This window comes from Schistocerca serialis, chromosome 2 (assembly GCF_023864345.2).
Source record: "Schistocerca serialis cubense isolate TAMUIC-IGC-003099 chromosome 2, iqSchSeri2.2, whole genome shotgun sequence".
NCBI classification, from domain to species: Eukaryota; Metazoa; Arthropoda; class Insecta; order Orthoptera; family Acrididae; genus Schistocerca; species Schistocerca serialis.
This window is the reverse complement of record NC_064639.1, coordinates 817,168,333-817,184,387: the sequence shown is the minus strand read 5'-3', so window position 1 is coordinate 817,184,387 and position 16,055 is coordinate 817,168,333. Positions and strand designations below refer to the sequence as shown.

The following is a 16,055-nucleotide window of genomic DNA, read 5'->3' as shown; positions in this document are numbered from 1 at the left end:
TTCCTTTCACAAATGTAATTCTGTGTGTAATGAAAACATCTTAGCTAACATGCCTTGAAATTTAAATAATGTTTCTCATAAAAAGGTACATTTTATGTCTCTCATTTAATAAACTGTAACTTATGATGCAGTGATAATTTTTTAAGAGTAACTACAACAGTTTTCATCATAAAGCCTGGTTTGAAAATCACAGGCTTGTTTCTTTTAGCAAATTATATTAACAGAGTTGGTATGAACTTATGTTTGCCTTATGTAACAAGTAACTCATCCAGTCATTTGTGCAGTGACTTTACAGATAAGTACGGAATCTGAAGTAAGCTACAACCTTGATTTTTTTTTTTTTTTTTATGTGTGTGCAGATTTTTGTCATAGATGAAATCCATATGCACTTCATAAAAGTTGTGGCCCTCAATGGATTTGAAAAGGAACTTTCAGCTTATCATATTGAGGTTAAGCCACGTGTGATACATACTAGTGTTTTGAGTGTATAATGTCAATGGTAAATATCATTATTGTTTTCCTTTTACACCACTAGGGTTGGTGTGTTTAAATTTGCCCCCCCCCCCCCCCTCTCCCCCTTGTTTGTTCTTTTCATACACGGTTTAGGCTCTGTAGCAATTGCTCATGAAGGTAGTGAACAATGCATGATCCAACCAACATAATTTGCATTTTTCCAAATTATTCCAAGCAAACAGTTAGACGACTGCTAATGAACACACAATGTCCAACATCTTCCCCATTAATAACATTTACAAAATAAAGTAAGTTATTTTAGTTTCTGTTTTTATTTTTATTTTTATTGTATACAGTGTATTTTTCACCGTAAAATATCACACTTTCATGCTCTATTCTTCCTTCTAATTATTTGTTTACGTAATATGACACAAATGTAACACTGGGAGGGAGGGAGGGAAGAGAGGAAAATCATCATTCTAGGTACAGGGCCAAGCAAGGAAAATACTTGATATTAAATTCATTCATCTAGCAACAATCCCTAACAATCTCTAGTACTGCATTATGCTGTACAGCATGACCAAGGCAAACAGAAAGACAACTATCATATCGATTGCTGATATAGCGTATGGTGAAGAGGAAGTTTCTTATGATATTACAATCACATTTGTTGTTGTATCCATTAACAATATCTGAGAAAACCTCAAAAAAATTTACATGCCATGAAGAACACAATGGCCGTCTAAGCAATCTAACTATCAGACAATAGAATGGCACCTACCTTGAATTTTGGTTTGCTTGACGTCACCAGTTACCTTTAAAATGATTGACTATCTGCTGTGGTATCAAAATGTTGTTCTTCAGAATGGTGATATCAGAAAAACAAACATAGACACTGAGACATGTGACATGACCAGCATGAGAGGTGGTTTAAGCTTAAGGCAAGACGTGAAGTGGGATGACCAGAAGATAATTCTGAAAGATGAAATGGAGTAGAGTGCAATAGAGCTCATGAGAGCAAAAGATTTAGACATAGCGGCAGCCCCCATGTACAAAGCCAAGGCAAAATTTACAAATTTGAGGACGAGAATGAGAAAGGATGTCTGCCAAAGGGCAAACATAAGCCTCGGATCATGGAGGATGCTAGTCAGTATAACATGGACAATTGAACCATCTGCTTCACAGACATTGCCATCTGGGTCATATCTTTCTGCATCTATTACTCTGAACTACCCTGGTGGGAACTGTTTCTTTAGAAATTCTAAAGACACTTTTGAATTGAATATTCTCTATATCCGGCCTCCACTGCAAGTCTTCTATCTGTTCCCTTGCACCCTTCCTTCCTTTTTATACTCCTATTTCAATTTCTCATTGTAATTTTGTAAACTTGGGGTTTTTTAATTTCATCTTTTGGTCTATCTTTTTGATTACATTTCTTTTTAAAGTTGTGTTACCATTATTATTATTATTTTTAACAAACTTGAATATTTTCCCCTTCCTCAGTCCTCTTTTCCTTCTTTGGTCACTTCTGCTGCCTGCTCCCTCCTCACTGTTCCTCCTAAACCCACATTAACTTGCACCTGTCTTCCCTTCCCACAAGATTTATCACTATAGTTTTATTCTCTTCTCTGCAACCTCTGCTCACTCTATTGCATCTTCCTTCACTGGAACTAAACCACCCCTCCCATCTTCCACATCTTAGAACAACACACCCACCTTTCACACAACAACCAAAGGAGGATAAATGGAGAGAGAGAGAGAGAGAGAGAGAGAGAGAGAGAGAGAGACAGGGAGGGAGGGGGGGGGGGGGAGAGGAGAGGAGAGAGAGGGAGGGAGAGTGGGGAGGAGGGGGTGTTTGGGAGAGTTTATAATACATTTTTTAATTTGAATAAGACAAAATTCAACAGGTGAAGCAACTTGATATCTCTATTTTCTGTAAGTCTGTTTGCAACAAAAAACTAGTAGGTAACTGGCAGCCTTTTCTCACATCACTATTATTTGAAATTCAGGACTTTTCAGTACTGTAATCAGGATCTTGTCACCATCTCTTATAAGCAGATAAGAATGACATGACTATAGTATGGTGAGCAGCTGAAAATTAAAATGGGATTTGTATGAATACTTTGCACACTTACCATGATCAACCACATAATGTGATTTTGTTTATGACTGTATGGCAACACATCAGTGTTGTCACAGTCCTAGAAAACTATTGCTAATTTCACATTAGAAACCTGGCAACAATACTGTCAACTGTCATAGATATTCTTTTGCCATCAGAGTATAGCAAATTAGATTACTTGTAGTACAAGATGGTGACTTTACCTACAGTTTCTATGGCCTTACTTATTCAAGAGGAAAAGTGAAAAATGAGTACAACACTAACACAGGCAAACTACAATTCCATTCTTTTCAATGTGTTAAGAGATTAGAATCAATGATGGTATAAAACAAATATAATAACTGAAAGTTAAAATGATAACATAATGACATCAGAAGTACAACTATCATGCAAAGAAGCACACAGTTTTTACACCTCTAACATATGGTTACAACAGATGCAGAAAATACCATTAGTAACATTTTTGATTTTCCTATGAACCAATCCTGAAACAAGTCACTAAGACCTCATAAAAGAATGGTAGATGACTCCACCCCTTAATTCAGATATCAGGATCTTGATAACAGTAATGATAGCTTGTTCTTGAAGTTACTTGACACGTACACATTTGCACAATTCAACAAAGAAAAGATCACAGACATCAAATTAGTTGCTGTTGCTTTGCTTCCATATTTTAAATGAATGTCAAACAACGCTACCAGAAACAGCTAGAAAATCACATACATAAGGCATTTTAAAATGTGGCCTAGTACCCATTTGATAAATAAGAAAAAAGTAGTCTAAGGCAATCGTTTTAAAATTATATTTACAAATGGCAGTCGCTGGAAGTACACAGATGTTGTCGCTAACATGTCACATAATTCACTGTTTTCACTAATCCCTGTCAGATGTTTCGTTTCTAAATATCCGGATGATGAGATCATAGAGTTTGTATGAAACAACTTTGTACAAAACCAAATTTAACACCCTTGGTGCAGTCCTGAAAATTGGAAAACATTACAACACTTAAATGAAATAATTCATTAGTACTTTAATAAATAATGGCAGCTTACAGCAATGTGATGGGGAAATAGACTCACCTAATAAAATAGGTGTTATCATCGATCTTGGGGGACTCGTACTGATCGCAGAATTTTACTTTGCTAGAAGTAGAATAACAACAAATATTTTAGATTATAGAAAACTCAGAACTTACATGCAACACAATCAAGCACTAGATTCAGTATCATAAATGTTCATAAAATTCATTTAAGACTGTTGACACATCTCAGTTTCTCACATATGCAGGACTACCATTTCAACATTATCAGAAACAGTGAGTAGTGAAAAAAGGGGGTGTGCAAGGATGAATGAAGGAGACGGTGACATAGTTCAAAATGAACCAAGACTGACAGAGGAAAAAGAAGTAAGAGTTAGTGACAAAGATGTATCATCTACACTGGAGAAATTGGAACTATGTTTCCCAAGTACGAGGTACACAAATTAAACAGAACAGTGCTGTAGTCACATAATCATGAACACTCTTTGACACTTGTGTACAACTCCCATTTTGCTTGGAATGCCATGGTTGTGACAAAAGTAAAATTTATAGCTTTGTTCAAGTGAAGAAATGACATTATTGGTCAGAAAAAGTCCATACAACAACCTGATACTCATGACACTTCTGCACTGCCCCCGGGATTACTCTGCTCTGTAAGAGAGACAAAGTATAAGGTTTAATGGGGTCTGCCACAAACTCATTAGAGATAAAATGCAAACTTGAAGTAGGGTAAGGATGGAGAAGGAAAACAGCTCTACCTTTTCGAAGAAACTTCTCCGGCATTTGCTTTAAGTAATTTAGGGAAGTCATGAAAAATCTAAATGCAAATGGCCACACAGAGATTTTAACCACAGTCCTTCGAATATGAGTCCACTGTCCTACAACTTCACCATCTTGCTTGATCTCCACTCTGAAAAGAACTGTCATAAAGGGACTTACGCATGATACAAGGGTACAATTATTATATAATTTTTTAGGTGGGCTGAAGTTTACTCAATGCATAGAAAATTATGAACAGGGTAGGAGAGAGCAAATACCCCTAGTAATCTTGCTGCTGCTTCAAATTCTTCAGAAAATTTTCTTGACAAATCATTTGGAGCATGAAGTACAACACTCTGGTCTTTTCTGACAATAGGTTGTTTGGACATGTTGTTCACTACTACAAAGAAAGAAGACAGGTATTTGAGGACTATTATCTCAAAAGGCATCAACCATCACAACAGCCCTATTCACACTAGTCAACAGCAGATGATTGTTGTCACCTTCTGGGTCAAACCTCATCACTGTACCCATAACAATGTTGGTCCCCAACACACAATTCTTGATCTCCATCACCATGCAGAGGTACCAGCTTCTCAACTAGCCATCAAAGGAAAACTAAGTGATGTGACCATTTGTGGTGGTGAGGCCACCACATATGAAAATTCTCCATGGATGGCATGACAGGAAATCTCATTGAGGTAAACAAGTCTGGATGCTTGTCGACACAGGTATTTCTTTTATTGTTATGTCTGATATCTATCAGCATCAGTTAAAGAAGACTATGTTCCATGATAGGAAAGCAATTGTGCTAAAGCTACAAATGGGAAATATGTCCAGCCAACTGGAATACGCATCATAGGAATACCTATCAATGACAGAATGCAGCCCTTTGAATTTTTTATTTTAGCAAAATGTAGTCATAATGTTATTCTTGGACAGGATTTCTTGCAAGCATCATAAGCTGTCATAGACTGTGGTATATCAGAGCTCCAGACTGATGTAGCTATTCCAACAAGCAAATATATCAACAATTGCTATGGGCGATAGTTTGCCACTGAAATCATTGTTATCCCATAATCAACCATACAGTGAGTTCCACTTGCCTATCAAGATGTTCAGTAAAACTGTGAAACTTTTGTCAACTGCAAAAAGCTTATTAGCCCACAAATGAAATCTGCACGCCAGCAACGAACATGAGCATTGTATATAGTCAAGGAGAACTTTTGGATCACTAACTGTAAAGGCAGCCACAACTCATCACTAAAAGGGACAGCCGAACCATTCCAGGAAGGGTAGATTTGTGTCATCAATGAAGAATCATGCTCTGTTGCCACTAAATACAAAGCAGAGGAGGAAGCTACTGTCAAGCTGCCAATAGGATCTGTCCTGACCATGGAACTATGTCGAAAGTGATAGCTGTTCTGCTCTCAATTTTCGTATACTTTCAAATCCGAAGCGTAAAAAAGATAGATCAAGTGGCCCATGCAAAAACATTGTATCAACATGTGGATCACACACCAAATAACCAGTTGTCATACAATGTCACTGACTGAAGGACAGATAATCTGGCAGAAAGAGAGGAGGATGCTGCAAGGTCACACCACTGACACCATTGAATTTTCAGAGTCCTCGTGGTTCTTGCAAAGAAGGACAACTGCAAATGGCATTGTATGACAAGAATGTCAAGACAGAACATCACACTGATCCTAGGGGTTTTAGAACTGGAGCAGTTCTAGTACAAACTCAAGAAGGTGCCAAAAGGGTGATAACCTTTTATGCGTCCAGGCTACTCTCCAAGTCCAAAATAAATGTTTTTGAAATATCTTATCTTTGTAATGCTTGTATATTCTGGAATATTGAATGTTTATATAAATATCAGCATTCAAGAATATTTGATGGTTGTGTAAATAGCTGCACTATCCATGTAGCAGTTCAGTTCTGTTCTGGTTGTAACCAACACATTATGACCACTTGCTTAACAGCTCATTTGTCCATCTGTGGAATGAAATACATCACTGATCCTGCATATCAGGGATCCGACAGTTTGTTGATAGTTTTGTGGAGGAATGTGGCATTAGACATATACACACAGGTGGCACCAGATGCCTACACACAGGTCACGTAATTCAACTAAGTAATGGGCTGCTGATTGGTGTATGTGACGAGAGCGCCTGATAGTGACCCTGGTGAGTTCCGTAGGATTTATATCAGCCAAATTTGGTCACTGAGAAATCATCATGAGTTCACAATAATGCTCCTCAAACCACAGTAGCATAGTTCTTGCTCCAAGCCATGGACAATTATACTGCAGAATGGTGACATTGCCAATGGGGAAGATATCAATCCCGAAGAGATGCAAATGGTTTAGCAGCTGTCGATTACCACCACAGGTCTCATGCAAGTGGAGGAGAATGTCTTGCATATGATAATACTGCTCCTACTAGCCTGCACCCATGGCACGCTGTACATTTCGAGCTGCTGTTCACCTCAATGATGGCATTTGTGGAGACGACCAGTGACCTAATGTAGCAAAAATGTGAATCACCTTAAGAGCCGACACATTCCCATTGATCGACAGTTGAACCCTGATGGTCCAATGCACACTGCAGTCATAATTGATGAAGTTGTTGGGTCAATATATGAACACGTAGGGTGGTCTGCTGCAGAGCTCCATGTTCAACAACATATGATGAACAATGTGCTATGAAACACTTGAGCAGGCACCAGCATTGTGCTCTTTCAGCAGAGATGTCACAGATCACCATCTTTCCTACTTTACAGAGCAGACAAGCCTCTGAACCCCACGTTCTTTGAAGAGTCGTAGACATCTAACCATTTAGCACCTAGTGGTAATTTCCCTGTCCTTCAACCTCTTTCCATACATGTTCATGACAGTAGCATGTGAACATTCAACCAGCTTCACCATTTTCAAGATACTTGTTCACAGGCTTCGCATAATAATAATCTGTCCTTTGCCGGAGTCACTTATCTCAATGTACTTCTCCATTTGCAGCCCATATCTTCACTAGAGTGAGCCCCCATCTGTGTCTGCTTGGCTTCCATACTTTTGCTACTGTGTCACTTGTCTGCAAAGCCACCAGGTGGCATCCAACATAGCAGTGGGCAGTCGTCATGTTTTGGCTTATCAGCATTCATTGATGTCAGTAATAAACGAACTTTCTGTTCTTAGTGATGTGCTTCATTAACGATCCTGTCTTTGGATTCATACTTTACTGTGGTTTCAACATAACAGTATCGTAGTCATAACATGCAGCTGCTCAGGCTGAGAACAAATGAGCACTAGCATCAAGCATACATAACACATTTGCCATTTTGGCACTGTAACATTCATTGCTTTGTCTAATTTTAATATTAACTGTTCCTTGACCAAATGCGTGCATATTAGTATGAATGAAATCATTTCAGGAACGAAATTAAGCCAGTTCATTCAGAGTTATATGCTTTGAAGTACCACTGTCACAATACTATTTATTTGCATCAGCATACACTATTGGCCATTAAAATTGCTACACCAAGAAGAAATGCAGATGATAAACAGGTATTCATTGGATAAATATATTATACTAGAACTGACATGTGATTAAATTTTCATGCAATTTGGGTGCATAGATCCTGAGAAATCAGTACCTAGAATCACCACCTCTGCCCGTAATAACGGCCTTGATACGCCTGGGGATTGAGTCAAACAGAGCTTGGATGGCGTGTACAGGTACAGCTGGCCATGTAGCTTCAACATGATACCACAGTTCATAAAGAGTAGTGACTGGTGTATTGTGACGAGCCAGTTGCTCAGCCACCATTGACCAGATGTTTTCAATTGGTGAGAGATCTGGAGAATGTGCTGGCCAGGGCAGCAGTCGAACATTTTCTGTATCCAGAAAGGCCCGTACAGGACCTGCAACATGCGGTCATACATTATCCTGCTGAAATGTAGGGTTTTGCAGGGATCGAATGAAGGGTAGAGCCACGGGTCATAACACATCTGACATGTAACGTCCACTGTTCAAAGTGATGTCAATGTGAACAAGAGGTGACTGAGATGGGTAACCAATGACACCCCATACCATCACGCCAAGTGATACGCCAGTATGGCGATGACGAATACATGCTTCCAATGTGCGTTCACCGCGATGTCGCCAAACATGGATGCGACCATCATGATGCTGTAAACAGAACCTGGCTTCATCCAAAAAAATGACGTTTTGCCATTCGTACGCCCAGGTTCGTCGTTGAGTACACCATCGCTGGCACTCCTGTCTGTGATGCGGCGTCAAGGGTAACTGCAGCCATGGTCTCTGAGCTGATAGTCCATGCTGCTGCAAACATTGTCGAACTGTTCATGCAGATGGTTGTCATCTTCCAAACGTCCCCATCTGTTGACTCAGGGACTGAGACATGGATGGACGATCCATTACAGCCATGCGGATAAGATGCCTGTCATCTCGACTGCTAGAGATACAAGGCCATTGGGATCCAGCACGGCGTTCTGTATTACCCTTGGATCTCGACCAATGCGAGCAGCAATGTCACGATACAATACACCACAATCGTGATAGGCTACAATCCTACCTTTATCAAAGTCGGAAACGTGATGGTACACATTTCTCCTCCTTACACAAGGCATCACAACAACGTTTCACCAGGCAACACCAGTCAACTGCTGTTTGTGTGCGAGAAATCGGTTGGAAACGTTCCTCATGTCAGCACGTTGTAGGTGTCACCACCGGCGCCGACCTTGTGTGAATGCTCTGAAAAGGTAATCATTTGCATATCACAGCACCTTCTTCCTGTTGGTTAAATTTCACATGGCACGTCATCTTCATGGTGTAGCAATTTTAATGGCCAGTAGTGTAGTTTCTAGAAGTCACATCCATGATATGTGAAGCAAAGACAGCATTTCCATTCACCTTCTCCTCTTGCCACACATTAGTGCTGTCCATAGGCGTTCTGCTGCCCAATGACATAGTTGTCTGCATTTATTAAACAGACATTTTTGCTTTGCTTGCTCTTTTGGGATCTTCTTTTGACTGTTACTTTGTTTCCCTTTTGGGGTATTAGAAATGACACACGCAGTTGGTTCCATTGTTATTTGTTCACGCAATTTAACAGCTGCAGTTTTACAATGAGTAAATTCAAACTCTTGTTTTCTGAAGGCAATGTGTCCCAGAGATCTTTACAGCAAACATATTCCTTTCCCAGTGTGGATAAGATTTGAACATTTAATATTCTTCCAAACAACATATTCTCTTCACATTTCGTTAATTCATCATTTTGATCTGCAAATAACATTTGCAGCTTAGCTCGAACTGTACTAATGTCTTCAGTTTTGACACACTTGATCTGAAAAAAAGGTTTCAATGAACTTTTTTAAATGCTGTGTGTTACTATGTTCAAATCATGCATGTAGTTTGCATTGTACTTCTTAACCATTGCTGCACATCAACACAAGTTCAGCAACTGGTTTACTTCGTGCACTTGCTTTCAGACTTGCTTCTTTTGATGCATTGTTTTGTCTTCTGTTCACTTGTTGCCTCCCATGGAACCACCACATGCCTGTGTGTACCATTAATAATATCATTGCGTTCATATCAATGAAGCACCGTAGAGACGTGCCATGTCCATTTTGCTCAATTACCAGGTTCTTCAAGTTTATCAATATTCACTTTATAATCACCATTGGTACTCCTGTTTTTATGGAACGTTCTCGCCATTGTGTGGGTTGCTTCAACAAAAAACACTTCTACAAGCAAACATTGGATTTAGTCAGTCTTCTTTAAAACTGTGTTTATTTTGACATGGCCTGGGCTCATAACTTCTTGCAAAATTATTATGTTCAACCACACAACTTTATTTATGAACAAGTTGTTCACAAGATACAAAATATTCTCTAACAAAACTATTAAAAGAGTTTTTATTAAAAACCAAGGACAGTTTACATTGATCTCTTAAACAGTTTTCCTTTTATTACAATTTACATAACTGCATTTTCTGATGAACACGAGAGGTTACTGTTAAATATTGTCTGCAAAGTCACTAATGCATATCATGGACAGCAAGGGCCCAAAACATTTCCCTAGGGCACAGCTAAAGTCATTTCTACATCTGTTGATACCTCTTCATTCACGATAACATACTGTGTTCTGCACACCAAGAAATCATCAGTCTAATCACAAATTTTGCTTTTGATGCTAAGTCAGGGAAGCAGTTTACACTGTGTACCCTATCAATGTACTGGAGACTGAACAAACTCCTGATTTTGGAAGAGAATTTAATTAGATCATAAGGTGCAAAATATCTAACATAAGATATGTCGAAAAATACCCTGAACTTTTTTACACAGCAAGAAGACAATGAAATAAATGCACTGTCAAAATTTTAGCTGCTAAGAGGCACTGCATATAATTAAAAAAAAAGAGAGAGAGAGCTGAAAATAGCCGAATTCGTAGCACGTCAGGTGGCGATAGAAATGAACTAGGCACACACACAGCTGAGGTCAGTAGTACATTTGTAAACAGGAAACATGACACAACCCGATAGTAATTTGTAAAGGACATTTCAGGTTACCATTCGTTGATAGCTTCTCTGACACTGCAGTACACAGTTACTATTCTCTCGAATTAGCCACTCAGGTAACATCTATTACTAAATACCAGTACTGGTAAGTATTGACAATGCAGATAAAGCCGAATTAATGTTTATCGTGCTTTTGTTAGGCATGTCTACTAATAGTACCTTTTTTTCTTCCAGTTTCACAGTAATGTGGAACCCAATTAACATTCTCAATATAACAATGATGAAATATGAAGAATGCGGTTTTCAGGCGAAATCACCTACTTCTCCTGAGGATGTACATATGTGTCATTTATTAGACGATTTCCTTGACATTCATTCGAATGATATCGACATTTCATTTGAAATTGTGAATACATTAGAAGAAATAGGAAATAGCTGTGATGGTTCCATGAACTGTGGTTCAGACGATGTGTCAATTGTGCCAGTAACAGTTCTGAAGGAGAATACCTTCCAAGCCTAAAAAAAAAAAACACATGCTGCAATAGCTTTCAGCGACAAAGAAAAGGCAGTGAAATATTGGTTAAACTAAGAAGGGGGGGAGAAATGCTTGAAGTTATACAGTGTGCAAAGGTGTTTTTGTTCCGTAAAATCGGAGCATGAACTGTACAAACAGAAGAATGAATTACATGAAGTAAGAAATATGTGCCAAACGAAAACCCGAAACCATCTGAAGGAAAAATTGTTCAAAAGACTTAGAACTGCTCGTGAGAGGATATGCACCATTACGGATGGAGATCTACGAGACTGGGCCCTCCGAACTGCATCTGATATGAACATTGCTCATTTCCAGGCTTCGTCGACCTGCCTATGCCAAAATCGTACAGAATAGGAAGTCATAAAATTGCCAAGTTCACATCACGTAAACGTGTAGAGCAGCTGCCCATGGTAGACAATGCTATAGAGAAATTCAAAGCTGACATAAAGATGAAACTTTCTGTTACCCTCGCAACTGCTGTTTATAACACTGATCAGTCAAGTTACATGAATGAACTGTGTGCACGCCACACTTTATCATGTTGTTGTTGTTGTTGTGGTCTTCAGTCCTGAGACTGGTTTGATGCAACTCTCCATGCTACTCTATCCAGTGCAAGCTGCTTCATCTCCCAGTACCTCCCAGTACGTACTGCAGCCAACATCCTTCTGAATCTGCTTAGTGTATTCATCTCTTGGTCTCCCTCTACGATTTTTACCCTCCACGCTGCCCTCCAATACTAAATTGGTGATCCCTTGATGCCTCAACACATGTCCTACCAACCGATCCCTTCTTCTAGTCAAGTTGTGCCACAAACTTCTCTCCTCCCCAATCCTATTCAGTATTTACTCATTAGTTATGTGATCTACCCATCTAATCTTCAGCATTCTTCTGTAGCACCACATTTCAAAAGCTTCTATTCTCTTCTTGTCCAAACTATTTACCGTCCATGTTTCACTTCCATACATGGCCACACTCCATACAAATACTTTCAGAAACGACTTCCTGACATGTAAATCTAGACTCGATGTTAACAAATTTCTTTTCTTCAGAAACGCTTTCCTTGCATTTCAGATGGAGACAATGCAACAACACATTCATATAAAATAATGCCAGTGACAAGTATGAGTGGTTTACTGTTCTGCAGCTGTATATCTGTCTTCAAATACTGCAAGGCAAATTAGGACAAAAAATAAAAAAAAATGGACTGTTTGGTTGCAAAAATCTTGTAATCCACAATCAAAATCTGGAAAAGTGGGAAAGAATAATTTTCAACATTTCGTTCGAAACATATTCCTACCAGCTGCAGAAACTACTTCACTGCTTTTGTTGCATTCATGGTCTTGATATAACAATGCCTCTTTTTCTGTGGAGGACCATGAAAAATCTGTAGATGTAATGTGGTTTCTGCCTGGAACTACTCGTGCAATTCAACCTCTCGATACAGAATTTTTTCAACTGTGGAAAGCATTTTTCAGGAAATTATTAGACAACATAATTTCCAATACCTCTATCTCATTTCAGGTTTATCAGTGGAACACTATTCTTATGCTCCAGTCATTTGTGCATTACCAGTAATATTCACCATGTTTTACGAATTTGATCAAGTATGCTCGGTATGCAGTGCAATATGATGCAGAACAACAGCCGGGATCATTTCTGACTCCATCCCAGTTCTGCCTAAATAAAACTAATGGTTACTACGAAATGCCTGACTGCATCAATTTTTCCTTTGTCCGGCGTGCCTGGTGTAAGGAAAATGTTTGCTTTTGTCATTCCATAGACACATTACATTTTTGTGACGACTGCAGGGAATAAAAAAAGAACGGTTTCACTGATAGTCAAATGTACAACATTCGAACATTATTATGAGGAATAACCTACAGGAATTGTTATAAAATGTAGTAGTGCAAGACACATTCATTTCAACAAATTACAAGTCCTCATTGATGGAAGTCGTCTGTGGCATCAAACACTGCCATGGTCTTATTTTCTCTGCTAGCCACTTTTATCAGAATTACATGTGCAAGAACTGAGCTGTTGATATGATGTTATTCAAAAAAATGTTTCTGTAGTTTAAGCCAGGTTTTCAATGGAGCAAACAAGCTGACAACCATGAGCAAAAGCGAATTCTGTCTGGTGTACCCTGTAGGCCTCTTGCAGGTCTTTCAACTGGATGTCAGTGCAGCTACTTATATGTCCTTAACCTTCCCCAGTTACCTAATTGCAAAACGGAGAGCTTGAAACCCAAACCACATGTTCTTCGTGGCCACTCCAACATCTTTGACAAGTGAATGTTCGGTTAAAAATCACAGTGAAAAAGTTGTGGTCTGAACGGGATCAAGGGGGCTGTAGGGAGGGGAGGGGAGGGGGGGGGGGAATATGACCATTAGACCTTGCACATGTTGTGGGAACACTAGCTGTGTCATCTCTTGAGATGATGCTTGACATTGAAAATTAGTGTTACATTTATAAATTTTCCCTAAATGGTAATGAGAAACCAGGGAAAAATGGCAGCCAACAAACACGGAAAAATTTGGACCAGTGCTAAGGAGAGCTGGAGATGCAATTCCATGTAAAGAGCACAATCTCCATGCATGTCGCGCTTCCATACAACTGAAACACTTAAATTCTTCCTTCTCTGCACCATTTTGCATACTCCATCAAGAACAGTGCACTCGCCATACAAAATAATCCTCACTGAATAGAAAAGTTTTACATTGTGGCTCTAACAAGATAAGAGTTGTATCCTGTATACCAAATATTATCTCCAAGAACTAAAACCTAATAACACAGCATTCATAGGCAATGTTCACTACCTTGTGTTCTCTTCCATTCCCTCTAGTATAAATGAGTCTACCCATATACAAGCGAATGATAGAGAATTTTCTGCAAATGCTCATTTGCATGTGCTCGCTTCCATTTGCTTCACTTTTAAACCAGGCTTTAGGTGCCTAAAATTGGTGTCTGTGAACCCCAGATAACTCTGCTATGCGGCGCTGCACATGTGATTCACCAAGTCGCCCACTAGGCAAGCAGGACTGTACAAACTGTTGTTATTAGCTGTTCTTCAAATGGCAAAAATGTGTAACTTCAACATTTTTTACAAAATATTTGCAGTGCCTCTTAGCAACTTTGGCAGAGCATTTCTTTCATTGTCTTCTTCCTGTGTAAAAAATTTTAGGGTAGATTTCAACACATCTTATAGGACCACTCCCTTGTATGTACCACAGACCACACCACATGATTAAGACAGGTAACAATGACAATGGGTTACTGCAAATCCACACCTCGTCTGAGGGATGGTTCTATCACTTTTATGTAGTTCAGGTTAAACAAAACATCTTCACTCCATCTGGCCAATTGGTACAGCAACTATACAAAGATTATTCTTGAATGAAATAATCTTGAGTAAACCCCAACAAAATATCACAACTCCAAAGTGAGGAAGTAAGTTTCCATAATCACACAGTGAATACAGTGGAGATAAGACCAGACGTGAAGTAAAGCAACATGGTCATAAACATACAAAACTGTGGAACAGGAAACCAATAAAAACATTTCTTGCACTTGGATGTTTTTATGAGCGTTATATAGGGAATGAAATCAAGAGCAACTCTGAATTATTACACTTTTCCAGCCAGAAGACTACACAAGAATGGAATAAGAAATGTTGAGAGGATTTTAATCAAATGGAGGACAAATGGTATTTGTAGAGGCAAATTTTTTTACATCATACTCATTTACAACATGAGATTAAACTGGTGCATCAGATTATGGAGTGGGAGATGAAATTTATCAAGAGATTAAAAGGCACGGAATCAACAATGAGCTGTGTGTGGATCGTCTTCCTGCGATCATGTATTTTACACCCTGTTTTTAACGTACTTCCACCTCACTACGTTAATTTAAATTACTACTGTCACTGAGCTGCTGCTTTACCTGACCGTGACCGGCGCTAGCAGCGCATATCGATATATCCTCTCTCGTAGTATCTATGCTTGACCTTTATTACTTCCCGGTCATTGTCTGCCGTACACTAGTTGGGATAGAGAGTTCGTGTCGCGAGTTCGGGCTGCCAGTCAGTTAGAGCGTGTCTGGAGCACAGTCCAGACCTGCCAGTCAGGGAATTGCAGTGTGGCACTAGTGCAATGGGGTTGGTGCAGCAGTGAGGTCTGCGTCGACATGGCTCGCCAGAACATTTCTGCCACGCATCACTTGAGCTGGGCCACCGTCTCCATGGATCGTCTGTCGGCCGTCCTACCGGGCGACGCATTTTGGCTCGCCAATTGTTCACGAGTCGGCTGTGTGTGTGTGCTTAGTTACTGTTGGGTATCGTTTAGGTCATCGTGCAAGTGTTTGTCGGGTTGTGTGTGTAGTTGGCGTTATTTCCACTGACGACTATTTTAGATGATGTAGGCATTCTGAGAGGAGTCGGTCGGCTGCTGCGGACCAGAGACGTTATCTTCGCGCGGTGCAGTCGGCTGGGTCTGCTGGCGGTCCATGCGTGTGTGGAGCTGTCCGATCACTATGAGCTTCGTAGTTCACCGACCCAGGACGTCAAAGTTGAGTAGTGGTTTCAATTTCCTAAGCCATGTCCATTCATGTTGTGA

The 16,055-nt window shown here is 39.5% G+C and overlaps 1 protein-coding gene across 1 annotated transcript in view; it reads right to left on the bottom strand.

The window, feature by feature from the left end:
- Positions 1–2,392: 2,392 nt before the first annotated feature.
- Positions 2,393–16,055, bottom strand: part of LOC126458058 (zinc finger-containing ubiquitin peptidase 1-like) — a 248,903-nt gene continuing 235,240 nt past the window's right edge. Inside the window, exons 10-11 of the mRNA XM_050094856.1 lie at positions 3,655–3,717; positions 2,393–3,554 (exon numbers count right to left, since the gene is read on the bottom strand). Coding sequence (XP_049950813.1) covers positions 3,673–3,717 — 45 coding nt within the window. The 3' untranslated portion in view covers positions 2,393–3,554; positions 3,655–3,672. The remainder of the gene's footprint in view (positions 3,555–3,654; positions 3,718–16,055) is intronic.